Source organism: Prinia subflava, chromosome Z (assembly GCF_021018805.1).
Source record: "Prinia subflava isolate CZ2003 ecotype Zambia chromosome Z, Cam_Psub_1.2, whole genome shotgun sequence".
NCBI classification, from domain to species: Eukaryota; Metazoa; Chordata; class Aves; order Passeriformes; family Cisticolidae; genus Prinia; species Prinia subflava.
In genome coordinates this window covers 81,717,343-81,740,512 of record NC_086283.1, presented here as the reverse complement: position 1 = coordinate 81,740,512, position 23,170 = coordinate 81,717,343, and the positions used below count along the sequence as shown (strand labels likewise).

General features: G+C 54.1%; 4 protein-coding genes across 6 annotated transcripts in view; 3 read left to right on the top strand and 1 right to left on the bottom strand.

Annotated features, from left to right (window-relative positions):
- Positions 1-673: 673 nt before the first annotated feature.
- On the top strand, positions 674-5,182 carry DCTN3 (dynactin subunit 3). Its single transcript, XM_063422928.1, has 7 exons — positions 674-829; positions 948-1,032; positions 1,880-1,966; positions 2,866-2,949; positions 3,522-3,580; positions 4,314-4,373; positions 4,806-5,182. Exons 1-7 carry the CDS (start codon positions 731-733, stop codon positions 4,893-4,895), a joined length of 564 nt encoding a protein of 187 aa, XP_063278998.1. The 5' UTR covers positions 674-730; the 3' UTR covers positions 4,896-5,182.
- A 915-nt stretch (positions 5,183-6,097) lies between these two features.
- RPP25L (ribonuclease P/MRP subunit p25 like) lies at positions 6,098-8,457 on the top strand. Its single transcript, XM_063422930.1, has 2 exons — positions 6,098-6,214; positions 7,119-8,457. The coding sequence occupies exon 2, from the start codon at positions 7,128-7,130 to the stop codon at positions 7,674-7,676; it is 549 nt and encodes a 182-aa protein (XP_063279000.1). The 5' UTR covers positions 6,098-6,214; positions 7,119-7,127; the 3' UTR covers positions 7,677-8,457.
- A 2,574-nt stretch (positions 8,458-11,031) lies between these two features.
- ENHO (energy homeostasis associated) lies at positions 11,032-13,443 on the top strand. The gene is made up of 2 exons (XM_063421951.1): positions 11,032-11,228; positions 11,833-13,443. Exon 2 carries the CDS (start codon positions 12,129-12,131, stop codon positions 12,312-12,314), a length of 186 nt encoding a protein of 61 aa, XP_063278021.1. The 5' UTR covers positions 11,032-11,228; positions 11,833-12,128; the 3' UTR covers positions 12,315-13,443.
- Positions 13,444-14,581: 1,138 nt separating this feature from the next.
- DNAI1 (dynein axonemal intermediate chain 1) overlaps positions 14,582-23,170 on the bottom strand; it is a 147,668-nt gene continuing 139,079 nt past the window's right edge. For all 3 annotated transcript variants that reach the window (XM_063423542.1, XM_063423543.1, XM_063423544.1), the window contains one exon: positions 14,582-14,868. In XM_063423542.1, coding sequence (XP_063279612.1) covers positions 14,764-14,868 — 105 coding nt within the window. In that variant the 3' untranslated portion in view covers positions 14,582-14,763. The remainder of the gene's footprint in view (positions 14,869-23,170) is intronic.

Genomic DNA, 23,170 nt, shown 5'->3' with positions numbered 1-23,170 from the left:
ATCTTTGTGGCCTCTGCTGGATCCTCTCCAGTAGCTCCTTCTTTTTCTTGTGCTGAGGAGCCCAGAAGGGACACTGATGTGCAGATGTGCCCTCACCAGGGCTAAGTAGAGAGGCAGGATACCCTCTCTTGACCTGCTGGCCACAGTCTTCCTGATGCACACTAGGATACTTCTTGCTCTTCAGTTGGGAAACCCTCTGGACCTTTTCCGTGGCAGATGCTGCTACTATGAATCCATTTAATCCCTGTCAGAAATCCGTGTAATTGTGAGTGCCAGCTGAAGGCAGCAGCACGGCTGGGGTTGTCTGCACCGTTCATTAGTGCTTCTCTTCTTCGCGAGTGCCACCTGTGGCAGTCGATAGGAGAAAGGTGAACGCGGGCAGACAGAGGCCTGAGGGAAAGCCGGCGGCAACCTCCTGGATTTCAAAGGGCCTGCATCCACACGGATCGCTATTATCAATTCCTTTTAATACATCCGAGTGCCTCTTTCCTAGAAGACCACGCCGGAATGAAGCGGCCATCGACTGCCCTCCCAGGTGGCGGGAGGGCTGCACGCCTCCCTCTGCAGTGCAAATCGCCATCGACCGCGCCGCATCCTCCGAGAGGGCCCCGCTCCGCCGGGCGCGGCCTTCCCCGTCTCCATGGCAACCGCGGCCCTTAGCAACGCGCTGCCATGGCAACCATCGGGGCGCGCCGGAAGTGAGGCGCGGCCGCTTCCGCCCGGCACGAAGATGGCGGCGGGCGCTGCGGAGCTGCGGCGGCTGCAGTGGCGACTGGAGGAGCTGGAGCAGCGCGTCGGCCTCGGCGGCGGGGGCTGCGGGCCACGAAAGGTGCCGGGGGGGAGCTCGGAGAGCAGTCGAGGGCCGTTTGGTGCGGCCCGGCGGGGCCTGGGGTGGCGCGGCCCGGCGGGGCCTCACAGTCCCGTCCTCTCCCTCTGTGCCTCTGCAGGTGGCGGACGAGCTGGTGAAGGTGCAGGTGGCGCTGAGCAATATCGCTGGCAAGAGGGAGAGGATCAAAATCCTGTTTAAGAAAAGTGAGCGGGTCTTGAGGAAAGAGAGGGCTCGCGGAGGGCGGGAAGGGGGAGCTCTAAACCGTTTAGCTGCGCTAAACAAATATACCTTCCCCAAACCTGTTTATTTTGGCCCCTTATTTCAGTTTATTTGGCATAGAAATAAGTAACTGAGAAAGCTTTTGGTGTTCCCGATCCTCCAGCTCAGCAGTCGGGGGTGGGAGGCAGGCGGCTGCAGCCTCTTATTTGGTCAATCTCCATCTGCCCGTGTCAGTGCCAAGATTTGCTGTGCTTGAAATGCAGCCCCTGAAGGCTCTTGCAGCATGAGCTCCTGAAGTGCATTCCTGCTCACTTGGGCTTCTTGGGCTTGCTGAAGTAGCTCTGCCCTCTGTGTGTGGTGGGAGCTCACACTCAGTGGGCACATCTGGGGAGCTGCCTCCCAACTGTGGGGTACTGTGTCCTGCAAAGCTGCCTGTTGGCCAGGTTTGGCTATGTGTTGTCACAGGAGGGGCAGGGAGGGTCGCAGTGGTCCAAGTCTGCAGTGGCTGCTCAGCTTGAAAGCAGAAACGATGTATTTGTGGATGATTTTAGGGACCAGGATGGGGGGCTGTTGGCTTGTTTTGTCCTGAGAGTGGGAGAAAGTAGATTTCACTCACCTTTGATAATTGCTATCCAGACAAAAAGCAAGATTTCCAGTTGTCCCTAATGCAGTGGTTTCCTGGCTTGAGCCATTTGCTAGTTCTGGGTCACAGTGCTCCAAAGTCACATAGAAATTAATATATGAGGGGGGAAAAAAAAGAAAAAAAATAGCACTTGTGAATGCCACAACATCGTCCTTACTTTTTGTCTCCAAACGTGTTTATCCCCCCAGTTGAAGATGTAATAAAATACCTTGACCCCCAGTACATTGACAGGATGGCTGTTCCAGATGCTATGAAGCTGCATTTCATCTTGGCAGGTATGGCATGAAACAAGGGGAAACAGGAGTCTTTTGTAGCACTGCGAAAAAAAGCGTCCTTTACCTAAGATGGGTTGGGATGGATTTCTTTTCTTCATTTGTAAAGACATGGCACGGCATGCCCCGTGGAGGTGTCAGAGAGGTGGTTTGTACCGTGGTGTCTGTCACCCTCAGTGCTACCTCGTGCACAACCACGCTGCAGTTTCATCAGCTCTGATCTCTCTTGTATCGAACGTTGACTTTAGCCCTGAATTAATCAAAGCTGGAGCTAGAATGGTTTCCTCACCCCACTTCCAGTACTCTCCAGTCTGTGACAAAAGTAGAAGACATTTGGGTGTATTTCGACACCCCCTGGCCCTGTCCTCTCTTGACCCAAGGAATTGGATCAACGTGTGATGGTATAATCTGTGAATTAGGGAATTCATAGAGCCATGGAATATCAAAGGGCTGGAAAGAACCTTAAGGGCCATCCGGTCCCAACCCACCCTGCCATGGGAGCAGCAGGGACACCCCCCCAACTATCCCAGGTTTCTCAGACCCCTATCCAGCCTGGCCTTGAACACTGCTAGGGATGGAGCATCCACAACCTCTTGGGCAACCTGTGCCAGTGTCTCACCACCCTCACAGTAAAGAATTCCTCCTTAATATCCAGACTAAATTTCCCCTCTTTCAATTTGTACCCATTATTCCATTTCCTATCATCAGAACTTGGTGGAGATTCTCCTGCATGAAATTGGTGTCAATCAAGACCAAGGGACAAGCAGCACAAAGGTGTAAATAAAATCATGAACGAGCCCCTTTCTGTAAAGACAGATGAGCTGAATAAACTATCACTATTTGTGGAAAGTCGAAGCAGTGTTTTCTGTTTACTGATGTTGCTTTTTGTCCCCCCCAAACAGAGGAACAGGCTATCCCTGCCCGTGCAGCCCTTCTGGAGCAGGTGAAGACCCTCCAGCCCATCCTGGACAGCACCAGTATCCAAGGTATGCACATTCTTCTGCAAGCTGGAGCAGCAAATGCCACCTGCTGAGCTGTGGCCTATCCCGCGTGCTTTTCTCTTGAGCCTGAGACTAGAGAAGAGAGCAGCTTAGTGGTGTGAGAGTAAACTGAGTACAAACTTGGTCTGCTCCTGCCTCATGCTGCTCTAGCCTCCCTTGCAAGGTCAAGGAGGTGACAGAGTAGCTTGTGAAGCAGGCTAGAGACAGCACTGTGGCAGAGAGGGTGGAGCCTGGCAAGCCGTTCCTTCCTGTGAGCTCTTTTACATCCAGAACATCTCTGTTCCTGGCATAAACAGAGATCCTTTTCCTGCTATCCAGGTGGTTTACTCTGATGTAGTTCTTGAGTAGCCCTTGCTGCAGGCATCCCTGAGCTAGTGCCATGGGCAGGGTAGTTAAGTAGTTTTTTTAAATGAGTTTTATTTGTAGTGTGGGACGCTTGCACTCAGCGAGTGGAGTTCTGCCATGCTGTGCTCACGGAGGAGGACTGGGCTTTACTTTGGGAACTATTCCCATGTGCTGTAAAACAGCCCAAACTGATTTCTCCTTTGTGCTTCCAGCGGTTCCTGACCATGCAGCCAAACTGCAGCGGCTGTCACAGATCCACATACAGCAGCAGGTACCGTGAATATTCCTATCAGTGTTCACTAGAAGGGCATAGGAACCTTTTGGGAGTGGCTGTGCTGACACTCCTGTGTTTGTAATTGCTTGAATTGCTCATTTATGGCAGTTTTTTGCAATCATAATATGCATACTACAGTTTTAAGGAAGTTTAAGTACTCCAAGGGGTAAAGGAGCCAGGATTTCTGTCAATCAAGTCCAAGTTGGAAATTTGCCTACCATAACCCTGCTTAAAACAGCTTTCTGTGACACGTAATAAGTGGTAGTGGATTTAACCATCTTGAATTCCCCCGTTAACCGAGACACGAGGTGAAGCATTGTGCTCCTCCAGTGTCCTACGCTCTGGAACACTGTTGACACTGTCACCCTGTCCTTTCACCCTTTCCCTCCCTATATTAGCACTCCTGGAGCTGGCAGTGAGTAGCCTGAGCAGTTCCTAATGGTCTCTTTCAGCATTTTGTTGCAAGTTTCTGTTCTGGGGCAAGCAAAGCCTGGATACTGAGGAGAGGCAGGCAGTGGTGCAAGCCTGGGGGCTTTGGTGCTTCATGGGATCAGTGTTTGTGACCTTTCTCTTGATTGTGGAAACCTGTCCATCTGCAGTGAGCACCCACAGCCAGGGCCTGACACTGCTCTCAGTGCCTTGGATGAGTTTTCAGCTGTGTTGTCAGGGACTGGGAGGGATGTCCTTCACCGTACTTATTCGTCATGCACTGCGGCTCCCCTCTTTGCAGGAGAAGCGTCACGATCTCACTGACAGTGTCAAGACACTCCTTGAGGATTACAACAAAATGGTATCCTTTGAACTTTGGGACTGGAACAGCTGAACTGACCCCTTCCCCTTGGGATGATTCTGTTGCATCTCCAACCCTGGGTTTAACAGCCTTTCTGATGTGGTGACACATCAGACACTATACAGCCTGTCCTGGCTGTATAGGATCCCAGTGTTGAGTCACATCACAAAGCCCGTGGTTCGGGAAGCTGTGTAGAAAGCCCTTGCATGGCAGAGGTATGTGGTGTTCACAAGTGCCTCCTGGGCTCCAGTGGGTGTATGGTGCTGTGCAGTGGCTCAGCCACTGGGTGGATTGAATCCATGTAGGCTTTCAACAGCCTGGTGCCCTGGGCCTCTCCCAAGGAATCGGGATTGTAATGGTGCTGTTAAGATGCTCTGACCTGGGTTTCTTGCTCTCAGTTTCCACATTACTTTCCTTAAGTGTCCTGTCCAGACGCTGCTTCTCTCCAAGCAGTTCGTGCAATGGAATGAAATCCTGACCCGTCTGGAAATAGCCAAGCAAGCAAAACCTGTGGCAGAGTGATGGCAGAGCTGGGAGCGCAGCGTGGCCAGGGCCCCTGTGGCACAGCTTGTGTCCCGCTGGTCCCAGCTCCTTCCCGCTTGGCGTGAGCATGCTGGAGTGACACGGCAGGATCCTGGGGCAACCAGCTCTGCGCAGAGCTGTGCCAGCCCCCAGTCACAGCCACACTGCTCCTTAATCTGCCTCTGTTTGCAAATCTTGCACTTCTCTGAAATCCATCTCGATTTTAATATATTGTAAAACCCCTTGTTGTGCTTACTGTGGGCCACAGTAAAGTCCTGGAACGCTGACTGCGTTATCTCTCTCTGTCTCTCCTTGGGTGTGAGGACTGCTCCTGGCACAGACTGGGGACGTTGCCCAAGGCAGTGATCTCTTGGCACACTCTGCATCTCCAGGAGATGGCCAGTGGTTACTTTAAGCCTTGGGCCTAGGTCAAGTAAGTTCCTTCCACTCCCACAGTCTTCTGCTGACTGTGCCCCACACTGTTCCTGTTTGGTGAGTTGCCTGTGCCCAGGGAAAGCTGGTCTTGTGGAAATTTTCTGCCTTGCCATTCTTCCATCCTCTGCTGAGAGAAGGCAGCAGCTTTTGCCTTTATCCTGCCTCTGCTTTCGTGAGGCTGCTGCAAGCCAAGCTCGTGCTGGCTCTTTACCTTTCCAGAGACGGGGACAAGCCATGCCTTGCCTGGTCTGGCCATAGCATGGAGTTTGCAGGGCTGTGCTTTTGCAAGGGTCTCAAACCCTTCAGGTTGGTGGGACACTGCCCAGCTGAGTGTGACCTGGGAGTCCCGCAGGAACAGGGTAGAATCTCTACAGGAACTCCAGAAGTTCGGTCTGTACTCCGGAAGTTGCCAGTCCCTGTCCTCCCCCTGATCAGCAACCTTGCTGCTTGTCAAACCACAGCGGGGCTGCCGGCTTGTGGAAAACCCCTGCTCCCTCCAGCTCCTTGGGGAGCCCAGGTAGCGGTGGGAGCTCGCGCACGCCGTTTCGTGGGCGTGCACAGGGACTCTCTGTGTGCCCGGTGCGAGGAGAGCGGGACGCGCCGGTGGGAGCAGGGAGTACCTGGGTCCCGCTCCATCCCCCGGGACCGGCCGGTGGGCGGGTCCCGCCCGCGTCCCGCCCGCGTCCCGCCCGCGTCCCGCCCGCGTCCCGCCCGCGTCCCGCCCGCGTCCCGCCCGCGTCCCGCCCGCGTCCCGCCCGCGTCCCGCCCGGTCACGTGATTGGTGGGCGTGGCCCCCGCACTGAGCTCCGCCCATCCGCCCGCGCTTGCGCGCGCCCGGCGTCGGCCGCCATCTTGTGTCGAAGGGCGCGCTGAGGCGGCCGCAGGTGAGCGAGGGTTTGGCACACTCCGCTGGGGCATCTCTGACTCCCACCCCGGCATTCCCGCATCCCACCGCGGCGGCCCGGCTCCCCCCGGGCCCTCAGGCACAGGCGGCGGCGGGGGCCGTGTGGGGGTGAGGTCCTCGTGTGCTCCCAGGATTCGGAGCGGGGGCTCCGCGCTGCAGTGTCCCTGAGGAGGATGGGATGCGGGGTGCAGCGTCTGGGTGAAGCGGGACTCAGGAGCCTGCGGGTAGCAAAGTCCTGCAACCTTCAGCACCTTGGGCTGTGCGGTGGGGACGTGGAGTGCCCTGCACAGGGTCAAGCAGACTTAGTCAGATGGCACTTGCTTTGGCAGAAACGGCAGCTGTGAGACTTGGCCTTTCTGCATTTCTCTCGAGGAAACCTGTTTTTATCCCTGCAACCATATGCTTGCCATCTCCCTTGTGATAATGCAGTGTTTTACCCACAGCTGGGCTGGCCAGCTCCCCATGAGCCTGTATCTGTAGCATAAGGTGCTGCTTGTAAACTGTGCTTGAATGCATCCTGTGCATGTCCCGATGCAGCTGTGGCCAGCATCCCCGAGTTCTCAGTCACCCCAGCTCACTTGTTTGTTCTGTCTTCTCTTGAGATACAGCAGTGTTATTTACGTCACCCTGCTTAGGCCCACAATACTAACACTGTTTTTTTCACAGCCTGCCTGCCAAGGCTCAGGCTGCCCTGTGGTAACATTGTACTGTACGTATGCACTTATGAGGTCTCGGCTATTCTTTTGGTTATGCCTTTCCAGGATTCCCAACTTTGATAGTTAAGAGTGCCCTTCAGAGGGAAGGTTGTAGCCAACTGTGGTGAGAATTTTTTTGTGCAACAATTACAGTGGGCTGGGTATTCATGGGTCTGTTTTCCTTTTCAGCACTGCAGGATGGAGAACTATAAGAAGACCAAAATTGTGGAGAAGCCTTGTCCTCTTCCTTTCACTGACCTGCCTGCTGATATTATTGAAATGAAGGTGAAGGATGGGAGCAAAATTAGGAATCTGATGGGCTATGCCATGAGCAAGATGGAGCAGGAGTCGGTGAGGCAGATCCTTTTCACTGGCGCAGGCAAGGCTGTCAGCAAGACCATCACCTGTGTGGAAATAATGAAACGAAGGCTCAAGGAGCTGCACCAGATCACCAAAGTGCTCTTCAAGCAGATCGAAGAAATCTGGGAGCCCATTGTGCCTGAGGCAGGCCTTGATGCCTTGACAGTGAAGAGAAACATTCCTGCCATATGTGTCCTGCTGAGCAAAGATGCCCTGGATCCTCAGGAGCCGGGGTACCAGGCCCCAGGATCTTTCGATGCCTTCTGGACTGAGACACTGAAAGCAGAACCGCAGGGCCAGATGAAGAGGAAGCAGGGTGGAGGCCGGGGAGCTGGCAGCACAGGGAAGCACCCTCGCTCCACCGGGGGAGTGCCGGGGGGGCCCTGAGGCGGCAGCTCTGCGCGTGGTTCAGGAGAGCTGCAGAAGCCAGCCCGAGGCTGTGGCTGCACAGCTGCTGCTGACCACGGGGGCTCGCAGAGGCGTGAGCAGAGGGCAGGAGGAGCAGACTGTTACAACTGGGTGTGATCGTAGCTGTCTGAAAATGTGTTTCAATGAGTTCCCTCACCAGAGGCTGGCAGGCTATACTCCTTAGGGGTTTGTGGAAGACAGGAATTGCCTCTGCTTGAGCAAGAACAATTGGTGTGCTGTCAGTGAGCCCCAGCGAAGGGCTGCGAGCCCAGCGAGGTTTCAGGTGCCTGGGATGCAGCAGCCCGGGCAGTGGGACAGACGCCTGCCTATGGCCAAGGGCAGGTTGCTCTGACTGGTGCAAAGGGGAGACAGGACCTGATGTGGAATCCCCGGGCAGCTGCCAACATCACCTGGGCTCATGAGTGTACAGCCAGCAGGGCCCAGGGCTGGGCCAGCCATTTCTGTGCCTGAGGAGTCCTTCTGCTCAGCCTGTCAGGGGGGTTGAATGTAGGACTGCCAGGATACAGCTCTGTCCGGCATCATGTGCACGTAGCTCACTCTGGCTCAGCGGAGGTGGCGGTCGTGGTTCTCTCTCCGAACAGGCAGCAGTCGACTCATGCTGTAACCTGCCTGAAATCCTGTGGCTCTGCAGCTGTCCTGGGGTGGTAATGGGAAGCTCCAAAGGATCCTGTTCTTTCCCCTTTCTGCTCCTTGATAATGCACAAAGATGGCTTTAAAATAAAGGTGTAACTTCATGTAACTTGGAAATTTGTCATGTCTTCCTCCTCCCACTGGAGGTCACCCTGTAAGCATTGGTGGTAGGGCTGCAGCTGCTGGCTGAATCTGCTCTTCCAGCCCTCCTGCTGCTCTGTGTTTGTTCCTCTCATGACTGTAAATGGACCCTGATTCAAGGGGAGGTTAATATCCAAATATTAACCTCCTTTCACATGTGAAATAGGTCAAGATTCTGGCTTTTTTCTGTGGAGGTTTTTTGGTAATTTTTTTCTCTCTTTTAAACTGGCTGGAACTGCAGCCTCAAAAGACTTGTCCTGAACTCTGCTGAGTGAGGCAAAAGACAGATCGTCTTTTCTTGTGCAGTAGTTGCCCTCCTGGAGCAGGTGTGGTCAGTAATTCTGGCCGGAGAGAAGGGCTGTTCCTGTGACTGGCTGAGCCCTGCCTGAACAGCCCCTGCCCACACGGTGTCCTGAGCACTGCTGTCCTCTACGCCCTTCCCGTGTCACTGCTTGTGTAGTGAGCTGCAGCTGGACCCAGCACTCTGCGCTGTGAGTGAAAGGGGAACAGTACGAGTGTGGAAAGAGGAGATTTTACCGAAGCGAGGGGGAGCAGGACGGGTGCAGTGTGTTTGTTACTCGTGCAACCAGAGCAGACTCCACGGGCCTGCATGGCGCACAGACACCTGCCTCGCATCCAAACGAGTGCCCAGCAGAGCCAGGACTGCCAGGCTTACACTTCCTCCTCCCCTTTTGTGGGTCTCACTGCTTCCTGCCCTGCTTCCTGGAGGTAGTCAGGGAAACACTTGGACCTGTCTACTTTGCCAGCAGATGTGAGTCCTGGGGATCAGGCAGTGTTAATCTGTTTTATCTTTGTGCTGTTCCCAGCTGCTGCTCCCTTACATCTAAGGTGGGATGCTTTTCTTAACTAATTAGCAGATTAGCCATAAATGCCAAGGAAGATGCTTGAGTGTCTAATCAGATGGCTTCTGACATTTCAACTGGCAATGTGTCTGTGTTTACTCAAAACACCCTCTTAGTACAGAGCTGAGAGCCAGATCCTCAGGCAGCCTGTGTAACCCTCCCTCATGGCCGTGGCACGTTTAAAGCTGCCTCATCAAAGCTGCAAAGTGACTGTTATTTTTGTTTCACTGGAAGTTATCCTCAGCTGACTTGGTGGCTCTCCCTTCAGGACCGCCACACCCGTGGGTTCGGGTCAGCTGAGAGATGTCCCAGCTCCCTTACAGCTCTGCCCTTCACCCAACCTTCATCTGCCTGCCGCTTCTCCCGTGGAGACACACCGAGTGGGGGTGCCTGGCTGCTGCTGGCCGCGGTGTCACTGCTGTGCATCTGTGTCACCAGGCGCATGTGGAGCCTGGATGTGGTTTGTAAGAGCAATTCAAGGTGCTGATCGCTGTGGGTCTCTAGGAAGCACCCTGTCGACACTCCAGCCTCTCCTCCTGTCTCCCAGCCATCTCCTTTGGTGTAGCATCCTTCAGTAGGATGCCCACCCTTTGGAGTGATGCCCCACAGGAGGGCTGCTCTGGCTCCAATGCCGACATGGGAGCTGGCAGCTCTGCCTGGGGTGGGGCTGCCCTGCACCTCAGTTTCCCCACTGACAGGACAGGGAGAAGCCAGCTGTGCCGGTCAGGCTGACCATGCTCATATTCCCAAGTACTGATTTTCCCTAGATGTCCTGTTCTTTCCTCTCCCTGGGTTATCGTGGGGTCTGAGTCCACCCCTGCCTGCCTCTAGCTCCTGTGACCCGGGAAGGACCCCAGCCCAGCCCTGGCAAGTCCATCCTCAGCATCTTCGAGCCCCGATGTGTGTGGGACCAGGTGCACGTGTGTTCGTGTGTTCTTGTGTGTGTGTACACGCCCATGTGTGCAGGGGCAGGCAGCACATGGAGCCAGGCGCAGCAGGACGCAGGCAGGACTGCGCCAGCAGCGGCGGGAGGGCAGCACCCAGGGCAGTACCGGTGACAGTACTGTGATAGTACCGGGGTAGTACCGGTGACAGTACCAGTGACAATACCAGTGACAGTACTGGGGCAGCACCAGTGACAATACCAGTGACAGTGCCAGTGACAGTACCGGGGCAGTACCAGTGCCAATGACAGTACCAGGGCAGTACCAGTGACAGTACCAGTGACAGTACTGGGGCAGTACCAGTGACAGTGCCAGTGACAGTACCGGGGCAGTACCAGTGCCAGTGCCAGTACCAGGGCAGTACCAGTGACAGTACCGGGGCAGTACCAGTGACAGTGCCAGTGACAGTACCGGGGCAGTACCAGTGCCAGTGCCAGTACCAGGGCAGTACCAGTGACAGTACCGGGGCAGTACCAGTGACAGTGCCAGTGCCAGTACCAGGGCAGTACCAGTGCCAGTACCGGGCAGTACCGGGCCGGGACGGGCCGGCAGAGCGCGCGCTGCCCGGCGTTGTCCCCCCCGCTGCTCACGTGGGAGCCGGGCGAAGGGGCGTGTCCTGGGCGGGGCGCTCGGCCAATGGGAGGCGGCGGGCACGGTGGATAACCAATGGCGGGGCGGGGGCGGGGTGCCAGCAGGGCCCGCCCCCCGGCGCCGGCGGGAGGGCACGGGCGGCGCGCGGGGCTGCGGCACCCACGGGCGGCCGCGGCGGGACCGCGCCGGCTGCGAGCGCTCCGCGGGGCCGCGCCGGGGCCGCTCCGCGCCGGGACCCCGCGCCGCCAGCCCCCTCCGCGCCGGGCCCCGGCCCTGGCAGCGCCGCCCGCCCTCCCGCCGGCACCGGGGTTCCGGCGGTACCTGGGGAGAAGCGGAGGCAGGTGAGTAACGCCGGGGCCCCGCGGCAGGAGGGCGGAGTTGATGGCACCTGTTGCTGTCCGGCTCCGGGGGTTCCGTGGTTGTCCCGCTCTGCGGCGGGCGGGGGTCAGAGGCCCCGGGGGACGCCGCAGCCGGGGCTCTACCCGGCGCCGGTAGAAAGCGCAGCGGGGGCTGCCCTGTCCCCACACCTGCTGCCGCCCGGCACCAGCCCCGGCCTCGTTCTGGATGCGGGACCTCGCAGCGGCATCCCACCGGCAGGAAAAGGAGTTGGAGGATGGAGAGAGCATCGGAGCGGGCCACGGCTGTCCAGAGTCACCCGAGAGTGCACGGGGAGGAGCGTTTGGGCCGGGACGAGGGGATGGGTCTCCCACTGGGGATTCCTTCAGCTTGGTGGCCCACGCAGGGGATGAGGGGCAACGCCAGGGCTGAAAAGGAGTGCTGGAAATGTCCCCAAAACAGCATCTGACCTGGTAGCTGCTGCAGCCTTCGAACTCCAGCGGAGTCCCGTGGACCCTGGGGTCGCGATCCCCTGGCACCCCCACAGCCCAACCTGCGGGGCTCGAACACCCTGTCTTTCCATGCCCACGGTGACTTTCTCTCTTCCAGGTGTTGGAGGGAGAACAGTGATCCCGGTGTCCTCACTGCCCTGCCGGAGGAGGGGAAATCCAGAGAAAGCTTCCCTTGTGGTGTGGTGCAGCCTGGGACACAGCTGTGAGTGGCCAAACTGACAGGGTGACACTGTCCTGCTGCCGGTCTGGCCCCATCCCACCGCCAGCACCACGGCCGTCCCCTTTGTCCCCTGCCAATGCCAGCAGGTGGAGGCTGCACGCTCGATCACTGCCCTGGCGTCCCAAGCGTGAGACTGGGCTGTGGGCCCCGCCGGTTCCTGCGGGACAGCGGCCATGGCGGCTGCTCTCTCCACCGGAGCGATCGTGGCAATTTCCTTTAATTGTGTCATCGCAGTGCTCATCCTCATCCTCTTCCTCATCCTCTGCAAAGCCTGCAGGACCCCCTCATGTCCCAAGAAGACCCCGGCTTCTGATGTGGATGAGTCAAGGAATGAAGAGAAGTACCTGCTGCAGCCCTGATCTGCCTGGGGATTGGGGTATCCGCTTGTGCCGAAGGAGTTGTGCCAGACTGGATGCCTGTGCTGCGACTCAAGTGCTGGACCAGGCACTATGAAAGCTGAGGGAACCCCCAACTACTTGCAGTGGCTGTGACAAGGGACACAGTCCTTTGCCTTTGTGGTTCTGGTGTGTGAAGTTCCTGCGAGTGCCCACAGTGATGATGGGGATAGAGAGACAACTGATGGGGATATGCTACAGGGACAGTCATGCCTGTCCCAGCGGCCACTGAGCACAGCAGGAGCTCTGCTTTCAAGTGCACCCCTTGTTTGGGAAGAGCCTGTGGGCTCTTCTCTGGTGCTCATGGCCTGGGACAGTGGCAACAACGTCACAAACCCGGGCAAAGCTGGCTGGGGACCTGGAGAGGGGAGACAGCAGGGCTGGCACAAGTCCTTCTTCCTGAGCAGGCTGGCTGCTCCATGGCAGGGTGTGCCCAGGGGAACCTGAGCAGCCCCAGCTCTGCTGGTAGAGCACGGTGTTACCAGTTTAGATGTTTAGGGGTGGCCCTGGGTGCCATGTGCCCTCAGCCTCAGGTGGGCATTTGGCAGACGTCTGCCCAAGAAGTGGGTTTAATGAGGCACAAAAGGGCCTGCATGGTCTGCCTGATCATCCCCAGCCTGTCTTGTCAGTCCTCTCCAGCATTAGCACCAACGCTGCTAGGCAAATGACCCTCGTCCTCCTCGCTGGGTGTGTATCCCTGCCTTCCCCCCACCCCACCTGCTCCCAGCCGAGGCCAGCCAGTGGTATTTGCCCTGTCTGTAAGCAGCAGATGTGCCCTTGCAGGCATCTCCAATCCCGCTGAGAGCAGTCTGGTGTGGCTTTTTCCTGGGGAGATGGGAGACATGGGAAGATGAGGGTGCCTGGACAAATAGCTTTGAAGGTTCTTTGACCCTGCCTGTTCCCTGGGGATCACAGTGGCTGTGTGGGGAGGGATGCTGATATCTGGCTTGTCTGCAAGCCTGGCAGCTGCATCCCCTGCCCTGCCAGTGGGTGCTGTGGGTTTTGGAGGGCTCTGCCTTGCCTTTCCTAGAGCCGAGCAATAGCCACTGTCACCGCTGGCATAGCCACTGCAATAAGGGGACAGAAGGGTGGGGTGGGAGGGATGCCAGTCAGGGTTCCTGCACAGGCTTGGCCAGGCCTGGCAGAGCCTGCGGCTCCTCCCCGTGTCAGGTGTAGCAAACACATCCCTTTGCAGCCTTGTTTTTACTAGACTAATAAACAGATTGTAGGAGCCACGTTGTGTCTCTGAACTCTACCCAGTGCGTGGAAGATTCGGGGGGAGGTGGCACGTCCTGCCATCCTGCAGGGCTGGGGAGCGGTGCCCCGGGGCTGGGGGCCGATGTCCCTGCAGGACTGTGGGTGGTTTGCTCCAGGGATGGTGATGAGGAAGGGCTCATGTTCACATCTATCTGGGGCTTTTAAATACTGAGTGAAACCTGACTAGGTGTTTCCTGCCTGGCCTGGGGGCATGTGGGAGTCAGCAGGGAGCATTCCCTAACCTCTGTGCCAGGCACTGGAGAGTTTCCAAGCTGTGGCCTTACTTTACAAGGATGCTTGTGGGAGACAGGCCAGCTGAGCATATGGAGGACACCTGCCACCACACCTGTCTAATGGCTTTGGTCCCCAGGCCTGGGAGCTGTGCACAAGGATCTGATGGTGACAGCCACTGCTCATCAGCATGCTGTGAGGCCACTGCTGCTCCTGCTGCCACCACAGCCTCCTAGCAGCTAATCCTCTGCTGCACAGACAGTGGTGGAAGGCTCTGCAAACCCCACTGCCCAGCAGTTCCCACAGGCAGAGGCTGTGCCAGAGGCACCCCAGCCCCACACTGAGGCCCCTGGGGAGAGGGAAACTGTGAGCCTCCCACAGCTGGTGACTGGTAGCTGCTGTCATGTGCTGTCTGGAAGCATGAACACCTCTCTCCCACGGTCCTGGGGCACCAGGCCAGGTTTCCAGGTACCCTCTGGCTTCGGCTGCCACCCCAGAATCCAGGTGTGACATTGTGTTTGACTTTCACAAATGCCTGGGGGGCTGGAGCTCAGAGCTCAATCTCTCTGGCCACACAGTTGACGGGCCACCATGAAGCTGCAGCCCTGAGGTTTTCCTAGGCCCCCTCCTGCCCTCCACAGGACTCTCCTCTGAGCCCTTGACTGCAAGCCCAGTCAAGGCTTGGGAAAGCCAAGGGCCGTGTGGCTCTGGAGGGCCAAGCGTGGTGAGATTTGCTGAACCGAGACATGACTGGACACCACAGCTCTCCCAGCTCTCAGTTTATTTGTCCAGGCACAGAGGCAAAGTGTTCCTGCTGTGCAAAAAGTGGGCAGCCGGGGCCCGTGGCTTGCATGCCAAGCAGCCACCTATCAAAGCCAAGCTTGTTTGGCCAGAGGCTGCCCACAGAGTCATCATTCCTCCCCTCTCACTTCTCTTCCTTTCTCCCTGGCTCTCTCACCAGGCTCAGCAGCTTCTCCAGCTTTGCTATTTCCACCTCGGGACCTTTCTGCAACTCCTGGCCTTTCTTCTCCTGCAAAGAAACCAAGCAGGATAGAACTGTGAGCAGGGAGGAAAGCAGGGATGAGGAGAGGTCCAGCACATGGGGAGGGCTGCTGGAGTGCTGTGTCTGAGCTCTCACCACTCACTGGAGGCTGATCCACAGAGGAATGCACCTGCCTATCCTCATATTTCAAGCCCAAGGTGCCATGAGATGTGTGAAAGCTCCTGTGAGCTGAGAAAGGACACTAACGAAGTGTTTGGATGGGAATGGGTATGGATCTGTTGATCCACAGTGACTCAAAGCCTCTTCTGTCTCTCTCTTCCTAGACTTTCTTAGCCCCATGGGACTGGACCACCCTCTAAGCTATGCCCCCAAGTTGTAGGTAGGTGCCAGGTGTGCAAGACTTCTACTGCAGTGACAATGGTGCAGACACCCAGACCTCCCCAAAACAGCCCCACCATGTCCATCCCATGTAGGTGCTCCTGGGCAGAGGCAGGGATCATCCCTTTTGCACCCAAACGGCTTTCCCCAGGACGGCAGCTGGATGTTGAGAGCCCCTAACCTGGTGGGGAGAAGTGAGTCAGGGATCCCAGGTGTGCTGTTAGCTCCTCACTGAGGCTCTCCTTTGCCTGGACACACTACTGTGCCAACCCTGATGCACATCCCAGCAGGGGCAAGGAGGACAAGCACTTCCCACAGTTTCCTAGCACCTGACCCAAGAATCCCAGGGGCTCCCTACCTGACTGCTAAAGCAAACTACTAGAATCCTGAGAAAAAAATCAGATAGCACAAGGGAAAGAACTTGCAAAGGTCAGCCCTTGGTTGTTTGGGAGCAGGAGCTTTCCATGCCTGCCAGAGGATGATGTCCTTGCTGAAGGCACAAATTCCACTTGGTGCTTTGGGAAGAACATGTTTCTGCTGTGCTGTGGGCTGCAGCATTGCTCTCAACAGAGTTCTGGCACTTTGGGAAAGTGATTAACTGGGCTTAGGCTCTCCAGGTTCACATAATGTAAGACACAGCTGCAGCAGAGGAATTTTCCAAGCTACACTGAACCCACCAAGGTGTTCTGCAGCTGAGCATCTATGCCATGGGATTCCTCCAAAACAGCATCCTCACAGTCACCACTTCCATTATGAAATGTTGCCTTTCACAGCCTTCCCCTTTGCCAGCCTGCTGGATCTCGCCTTGCCTCTGGATTTGATGGGATACTCCTGCTTTGGGGCTGGGGAGCTCCTCTGTGTGCAGCATGGCTCTGGGCACCCCAGAAAGCAGCTGCCAAGTACAGGTGAGCAGGAGGGCTGGCACAGTCTGGCAGGTGGGCTCAGGAGGGGTGGCAGTGGGCCTCCAACACTGCAGCAGAGCAAAGGGAAAGGAACATCTCTGACCATGCTTGGAGCAGCCTGCAGGAAGCTGCTGTACTGGCTCTTCTTGGCATCCCCAAAGCACAGCCTCTGCTCTCCATGCTCTCAGAAGGCCAGAGGAGCAGCACTCAGCTTAGGAGGAAGGAGACTGCCAGCTTTCCTTTCTCCCCACTTAGGACAGATCAATCCTCACCCCGCTGAATCAGCCCTGCTAATGGCCGTGGGTGCAGCAATTACAAGAACACCGCTTCCCCTCAGTGCTGAGGAAATGCCAGCGCACAACACGGATAACGTTTTTAGCCCGCATGGATCCCTCTGCATTTCTCTTGCAAACATGGGCATTGCTGAATGATGACAATGCACAAAGAAGTCCCTGGAGAATCCCTGTGTCCTCCCTCATCCCAGCCCAGCACAACCTTGATGGAACAGAGGTTTCCTAAGTTGATGGAGGACGCTGCTGAGAGGAAAGTAGTCCTGGGGGGAGGATGGGGACAGGGATATTTGGAAACTTCTCTGCTCCCAAGAAGAGACCCCCCACTGCTGTTCTGAGCATGGGGATGAGCCCAGGTTATTTCATTCACTGAGTCCATTGGCTGCATGCTGGGACAGTGCTGGTTTGTATTAATGCCAAAAGATGGGGAGTGCACTTCATGGCTCTGGTCTGGGCATTGTGAGTGATACTTGTAATAATGGCCCACACCACAGCAGAGCCTGTCTCTGAGTGAGAGCCTTGGGGTAAACACAGCTACTTGAGGTATTACAGGACTTAGCTATTTCTACAGAAAAGTTGTTTTGTTGTTGGACACCATTCAAACCCCTCCCTTTGGCACTCTGTGTCACAAACAGCACCACACAAAGGTCCTCGGGACAGGCAAAAGAGGCACCTGCTTTGCTCAAATGGGAAGAGAAGATGCTGAAGCCACCTCCCACCAATCCATCTCCATCCCAAGTCCTTTGATCTCTCCACTGGTAGGGTTAGGGAGAGTCCCTGTCTGATGTCCTGCAGGCCCATGGGAACTGTGTCTAAGCCTTGCTGAATTCACCAGCCTCAGGCAAGGCTCAGCTCCTGGTCACCAAACTGTCCCTGAAACTTTGACTTTCACACTGGCTCAGCTCCTCTGGTGCTTCTGAGCACACTGCAACAAAGCCATACACAAGCCTGTAATGAGCCGTAACTGAACCAGAGCCCTAATTTAACGCCACATAACCAAGCAAGCAAGATGACACAGGGAATGAAAATTACAATGTCCTTTTGGGGGCACTGGAATGGAAAGTTTCTCTTTATTCTGTCATCTGCTTCTCCCAGGGCACTTGTGAGCTGGCTAGGCCGCTGATGGCACCAGCACAGCACTGTGGGATCTGCTTGGATGCATGTGGCAGCTTCCTACAAATCCAGGGTCTTTGGCTGCATCGGACCTCTGAGGAGCAGTCCTTCTTGGAGCAGAGCTATTGCGATGTCTCAGGGCACACAGGAGGCGGGGAAGTGTCACTTCCACACGTGGCTGCCAAAAGCCTGTGCCTCCAGCAGATGTCACAGCCAGGTGTGGAGAGGGCACTTGTGGGGCTCTGCCACCATGTGTGTAGCTGAGCCTATTCTCCACCTACACCTCTGGTTATACCATATCCATAGGGCTCATCAGGAGCTGAGAGTGAGTCAGGGTAGAACATCCTCCCCATGAAGTTGTTAGAGGCAGAGCTGAGATTACATGGGAAGTCTGTCCCTGAGGAGCTCATGGAATGGGTATTGGAGTTGCTCAGAGCAGCATTTGCATCAACTTTATTGTCAGCTGCTTCCAACTGGAGAGCAAAATGCTCCTGTTGAAATGGTGATGAGGGACATGGGAATAAAGCTCATGCCAGGGCCAGAAAAGGTGCTGTGTGGGTATGGACTCTACCCTGCTTTCAGAACGTGACCTCAGGGAGGAGAGATGGGGAAGAGACTCCCTGTTTGTGTCCATGCTGCAGTATTTGTTGCCAGGTTTTTGATGGCCCTTACACTGCCTTTACCTCATCAAGCAAGGAAACTGAGACAAGGGGCTCAGGCTTACAGGGAGTGTGCAGGACCCTTGATGGTCCTCTCAGTCCCAGGGTGCGTACTGGCACTGGAAGTGAAGCTGGAGGTGGGAGATGACTGAGGTGAAGGCTCAGGGAGAAGGGTGGAGTGAGGACTAGGACAAAGATGAGGATGAAGACCGGCTGCTTGAAGATCCCTTGACGCTTGGGAGCCTCAGCCCCATCCATCCCCATGCTGGCACATGCTGAACTCTTCATTGAGGTTATGGGACTCATTTATGCTGGAGTCTTGGCTAATGCCTTCATTCCCTAGTTGAATAGTATACAGCTGAGTTAATAAAACTCTCCCATAAAAGCCGTAATGCTGGCACTTTTCAGCTTCCGTGTCTTTTTCCCATTGGTGGAATAATCATAAAACATCTGCCCTAAAGTTTTGATTAAACAAGGCCAAACATGTTTATGTTTTAAAGCAGCAAGGAAGTCAACCACGCTGACATGAACATAGTCAGGAAAGTCCTCACAACTTCCTTATGAGCAGAGGTGACCCTTTACTGTGGCCAAGGGGCACAGGCCTGTCTCTGCCCTGCTGTTATTATGACACTGATGTCATTACTTACAGGATGGGACTTCTGGATACAGTCCTGCTGGAGCAGGATCTAGACATTTTATAAAGCATCCCAGTGACCTAAGAACTGGCTTCCCATGCACAAGGGTTTAAGCTTTTATAGAGTTGTTTTGAAGAGGGTGAGAAGCTTCAAGAAGAACATAAAATTGCTTATTATCCTCAGTAGGAAGGGGCACACAGCCTGCCAACTGTTCAGAGGTGTATTTCTTTGGGAGAAGATCTTTTCTTGTTCCTTCTGCTTAGGTTAAGGTGACAGCTCAGGGTAAGGGCTTCTCCATTATCAAAACACCCTAGTGGCTGGTCTGGTGAACTCAACAAATGAAAGCAAAGATGAAGCTTCCCTGGAGCATTTCTGTCAGGAAGACCAAGGAAAGCCAAACTCCTTCATGAACACAGAAAAATTTTCCTCATTGTCTCCCTGGGGCACTAACAAACAATAATAGGATCAACAGGAATATGGTATGAGCTGCAGCCCTGAAGCCCCTCAGACTTGCCTCATCGTGGCCCTATTGTAACCCAATGCTGTCATATGGAGTTTGAGTTATGCTGAGCTGGGGATGATGTCTGTGCTAGGACCACTTTTGGGCTCTCACAAAGTCCATTTACATGCAACAGCAACATGCTTTTCAACCACAGAGAGCCCTGAGGCACACTCAGCCTGATCTGACAGCATCGCTCCTGGCCCATGGAAGGATTAGCTGACAGACTGGAGATAAGGATTTAGGCTTATTCCACTACTTTTTGGAAATAAATGACACAGTAAACTTTTTTGCAGGGAATGAAACCAGCAGAAAAACCTAGGGGATGCTTGGGTCATTCAGGTGTCAGCAGCCACACAGGATCACTGGCCTCAAGGATGCTCTTACCTCCAGCTTCAGGTACAACCTGTGCAGTTCAGGGCAAGCATCACCCCCACCTTGCTCAAGCCCACATCCTGACTCAGAGACCTTGCCTAGAATCTGCACTGGCCCATGCCAAAGCACAACAAGGCACACAGCTCTCAGGGCCCCAGCTGACCTGACTTTGCTTGCTGGCAGTCACCATTTAAATTGGGCAAGTCACAATGCTGGGTCCAGCCTGTGGCTCAGCAGCACAGATCTGCCAGCAAAGGCATGGGAGCAAAGGTGAGGACATCCAGCAGGCAGGAAGTGCAAACAAAATTGGATCAGACCTGGAAGTGGATGGGATTGTCACTGGAAATAAATCAGAAGGAGTTGGGCAGGGCATGTGGGCAAGAGTCCCTTGTCCCTAAAGAGGGGGTAGCTGCCCATGGCATACCACAGAGCTGTCCAGTTCATAAACATCCGTGTGAGAAGGGAGGGAATGCCTGTTGGAATGGATGGGCTCTACAGCAGCAGTGAGCTAACAGCCTGGTCAAATCCATGGCCATCAGGGAGCACAGCCTGTGCATCGTCACAGCTCTGTGGCTGCTCTGCCTGGGGCTGGCTGGGACTCCACCTCCTTGCTCACCTCTACTGCAGTGTCCTCTGCCCAAACAGAAGTTGTGCACACAGCAGGAGCTGTTCCCTCAAGAATGTTCCCTGTTCTTGCTAACTCCAGAGCCTCAAGCAATGTCTCTTACAGACCACTAATTTAGGCACCTAAATTTAGCCACAAAAGACCACATTTAGCATGAAAACTCCAGTGAACAAGGCCAAGCTGAGTGCAGATTTGTCTCACGGCAGTCCTCACAGCTCCTCTGAATTGGGCATTACAATGATTTATCTCCTTTTGAATTTATACCTGTACAGAAACCCACCAAAACCATTCAAAACTGTTGGTTTTCTGTCTTTTCCATTGTCTGACACAAGTTCAAAAGAGGAATGTCTGTCATGACCCTCAGTTCATGAATCACCAAATAAATAGCTTTAAAGAGAAGGATGAATTTTAAAGTAATCTTATGATATTATGAGCCAATACCCTTAACTGCCCTGCACAGATGCTGTGATTAGAAAACATCAGCAAAAGGGTCCCAAGAGGTCATACTATGTTTTGTCAACCTTAAAGACAATTTGGCTACACTCTAACTGTGAGCTCTGGGTGTGTGAGATGAAGAACAGCTTTCTTTTTCCTGTCATCAGCCTTAGTTGCTGAGATGAGCAAACATCTATAGACTCTATTTGAATAGAACAGCCTGGTGAGAAAACAAACTCTTTACAAGGTACATGGAAAAGATTTTCAGTCGTATCACTTAAGTGACTTGTAGTAAGCACTGAGAAAAACCATTGTGTGCTCATTGTGCAAGGCAATTATCCTGCCCTGGCACATTGAGACCTCCTGAAGGAGTCAGAGTGGAATAAAACCCCTAAAAGCTTTTTTTCTCAAGCCTGGGAGTCCTGGTAGTGCAAACCATCTTTGGGACAAGGACAGAGGGAATGGGATGCCTCTTCCTTCACCTCACTGTGGGAACAGGCAGTGGCATCACCCACTCATACTCTGGAACCAGCCCTAATGGATTCAGATTTTCTGCAATGCCATTTGGCTTATCGGAATGAGATCAATTATTTTAACTAGCTAAAAGCTACTTCTTGGGCAGCTCCAATACTCAAAGCCTGTCTACATGCCACGTGTTATTAGGGCATGGGATGCAAAGGCTGGTGGAGGCAATTAGTGCCCAGTGTTTTAGCTGTGGGATCTCTCAGACCCAAGCAGTGGGGAGGAAGGAAAGAGAAGGGGATTTTAATTGTCCATTAAACCCACTAGACAGGCAACACCTTGTGTTCTAGCTTGACTTCAAATATTGCTGCAATTCCAGTGACACTCAGACACCAAACCTCAGTGTAACCTAGACAATCTAAAAGCTGACCAGGCTTCCCTAACTCTTGCACCCACCATGAGGGGCCACATCTGCAGCACCTCTTCACGTGGGTTGGCAAACCTGATGTGAAAGGCTTGGGCACACACAGCACTCCCAGGCATGTAAATCAAACCCATGCAGAGGGATAAAATCAAGTATATGCCCTGCAGAGTGCAGTGACCCCAGCTGCAGCCCTTGATTCCTGGCAGGCAGCAGAGTCAGCCACCCAGCAACATTTCCTTATCACTCAGCACCTCTTTTCTTTTTTTTTTTTTTTAATTACTTCAGCTTTACTTTAGCATTTTGGCATGCTAGCTCAGTAAGCTGTTACAGATTAGAGTTTAATAAAAGCAATCAAACATGGATGTGAATATGCAGCTCCTGCAACTCTTGGGTACCGCTGTTATATCATAGAGCATAGCATCTCATGAGAGAACATTTGCAGTTGTATGAACAGCATATTTTTAAAAGTTGCAGTTTTTTCAATGCCTTTTTTTCTGGCCACCATTGTTAACATATACATGTCCACCTTGATCACCTTTTAACTGCCTTAAGAAAGTCCAGTTGCTGTTTTTCTTTTAACACAGCACCTTCTTTAATTTTTTTAAAATACAGTTCATAAAAGTATCTGCATAGGAAATATATTCTTGGTTGCTACTTACATGGGAGTATGTGAATATACTTCATTTTGGATAAATACAAGTACATGGGAAACCAGATTTTGCTATTTTCAGAAGTAAAAATGTCCTTGCTTAAAGAAGCCTCATATGTAATAATGTAAAATGCCAATGGCATGAAAGATGTATTAAAACTGATACTCTCCTGCTTATGAAAGAACTCTGTCTGCAAATTAATGTCAAGCCACATTCCTCTCTTTCTCTTTCCTGGTCTCCATGACTGAACTCAGGGATGCTGCAGAAACTGTGCTGGATATTTCAGCCATGTGAACAATTGTGTTATCTCAACAATGCACTCTCCTTGTGTATTTCTCATTTAAATAATAGTCACCTGGGGCAGAGCTAGCAGGGATTAGTTTGCTAGTGCACTCTTGTCCATGGTGGGAGCAGCTGCTCTTAAATTGCTTCTGACAGATGCTTGTCCAGTCCTTGGGGTGCCCAGCACAAGAGGCCCCAAGCAGTGGATTGTCCCACTCTGCTCCCTACACCTGCACAGCCATTTCTTTTGAAATTCTCCAGGAATGGTGCTGCCAACCCATCTCTTGGAGATGTTTGTCAGCATATCCCTCTTATGCCCACTGAAATCTTCTCCCTAAGACTTTTCCTGCTGTCTTGTTACCTCAGAGCACTGCTTTCCCTACCCTGCCAGTCCAGGATCTCATTGGGAGTGCTCATCTCACTCATCTCCCTGCTTTCAGCCTCTCAATTGGCTGTACTATCCTTGCTGCTCTCCTGCTCCTCATGTCCCTCACCCCCAGTACCCAAAACTGGAGCAGAGAGGCCTTTGTACTGCAAAGCATTGCAACAGGATCAGATCATGTTTCCTGCTCACTCCTCTTCTCCCTGTGCTCTCCAGTA

Excerpts from the sequence above, each read along its gene's own strand:
- DCTN3 (XM_063422928.1), top strand. The coding sequence starts at position 731 with ATGGCGGCGGGCGCTGCGGAGCTGCGGCGGCTGCAGTGGCGACTGGAG. Across the intron at positions 830-947 it reads GGGGCTGCGGGCCACGAAAG|GTGGCGGACGAGCTGGTGAA; the intron begins GTGCCGGGGGGG and ends GTGCCTCTGCAG. Across the intron at positions 1,033-1,879 it reads CAAAATCCTGTTTAAGAAAA|TTGAAGATGTAATAAAATAC; the intron begins GTGAGCGGGTCT and ends TTATCCCCCCAG.
- RPP25L (XM_063422930.1), top strand. The coding sequence starts at position 7,128 with ATGGAGAACTATAAGAAGACCAAAATTGTGGAGAAGCCTTGTCCTCTT.
- ENHO (XM_063421951.1), top strand. The coding sequence starts at position 12,129 with ATGGCGGCTGCTCTCTCCACCGGAGCGATCGTGGCAATTTCCTTTAAT.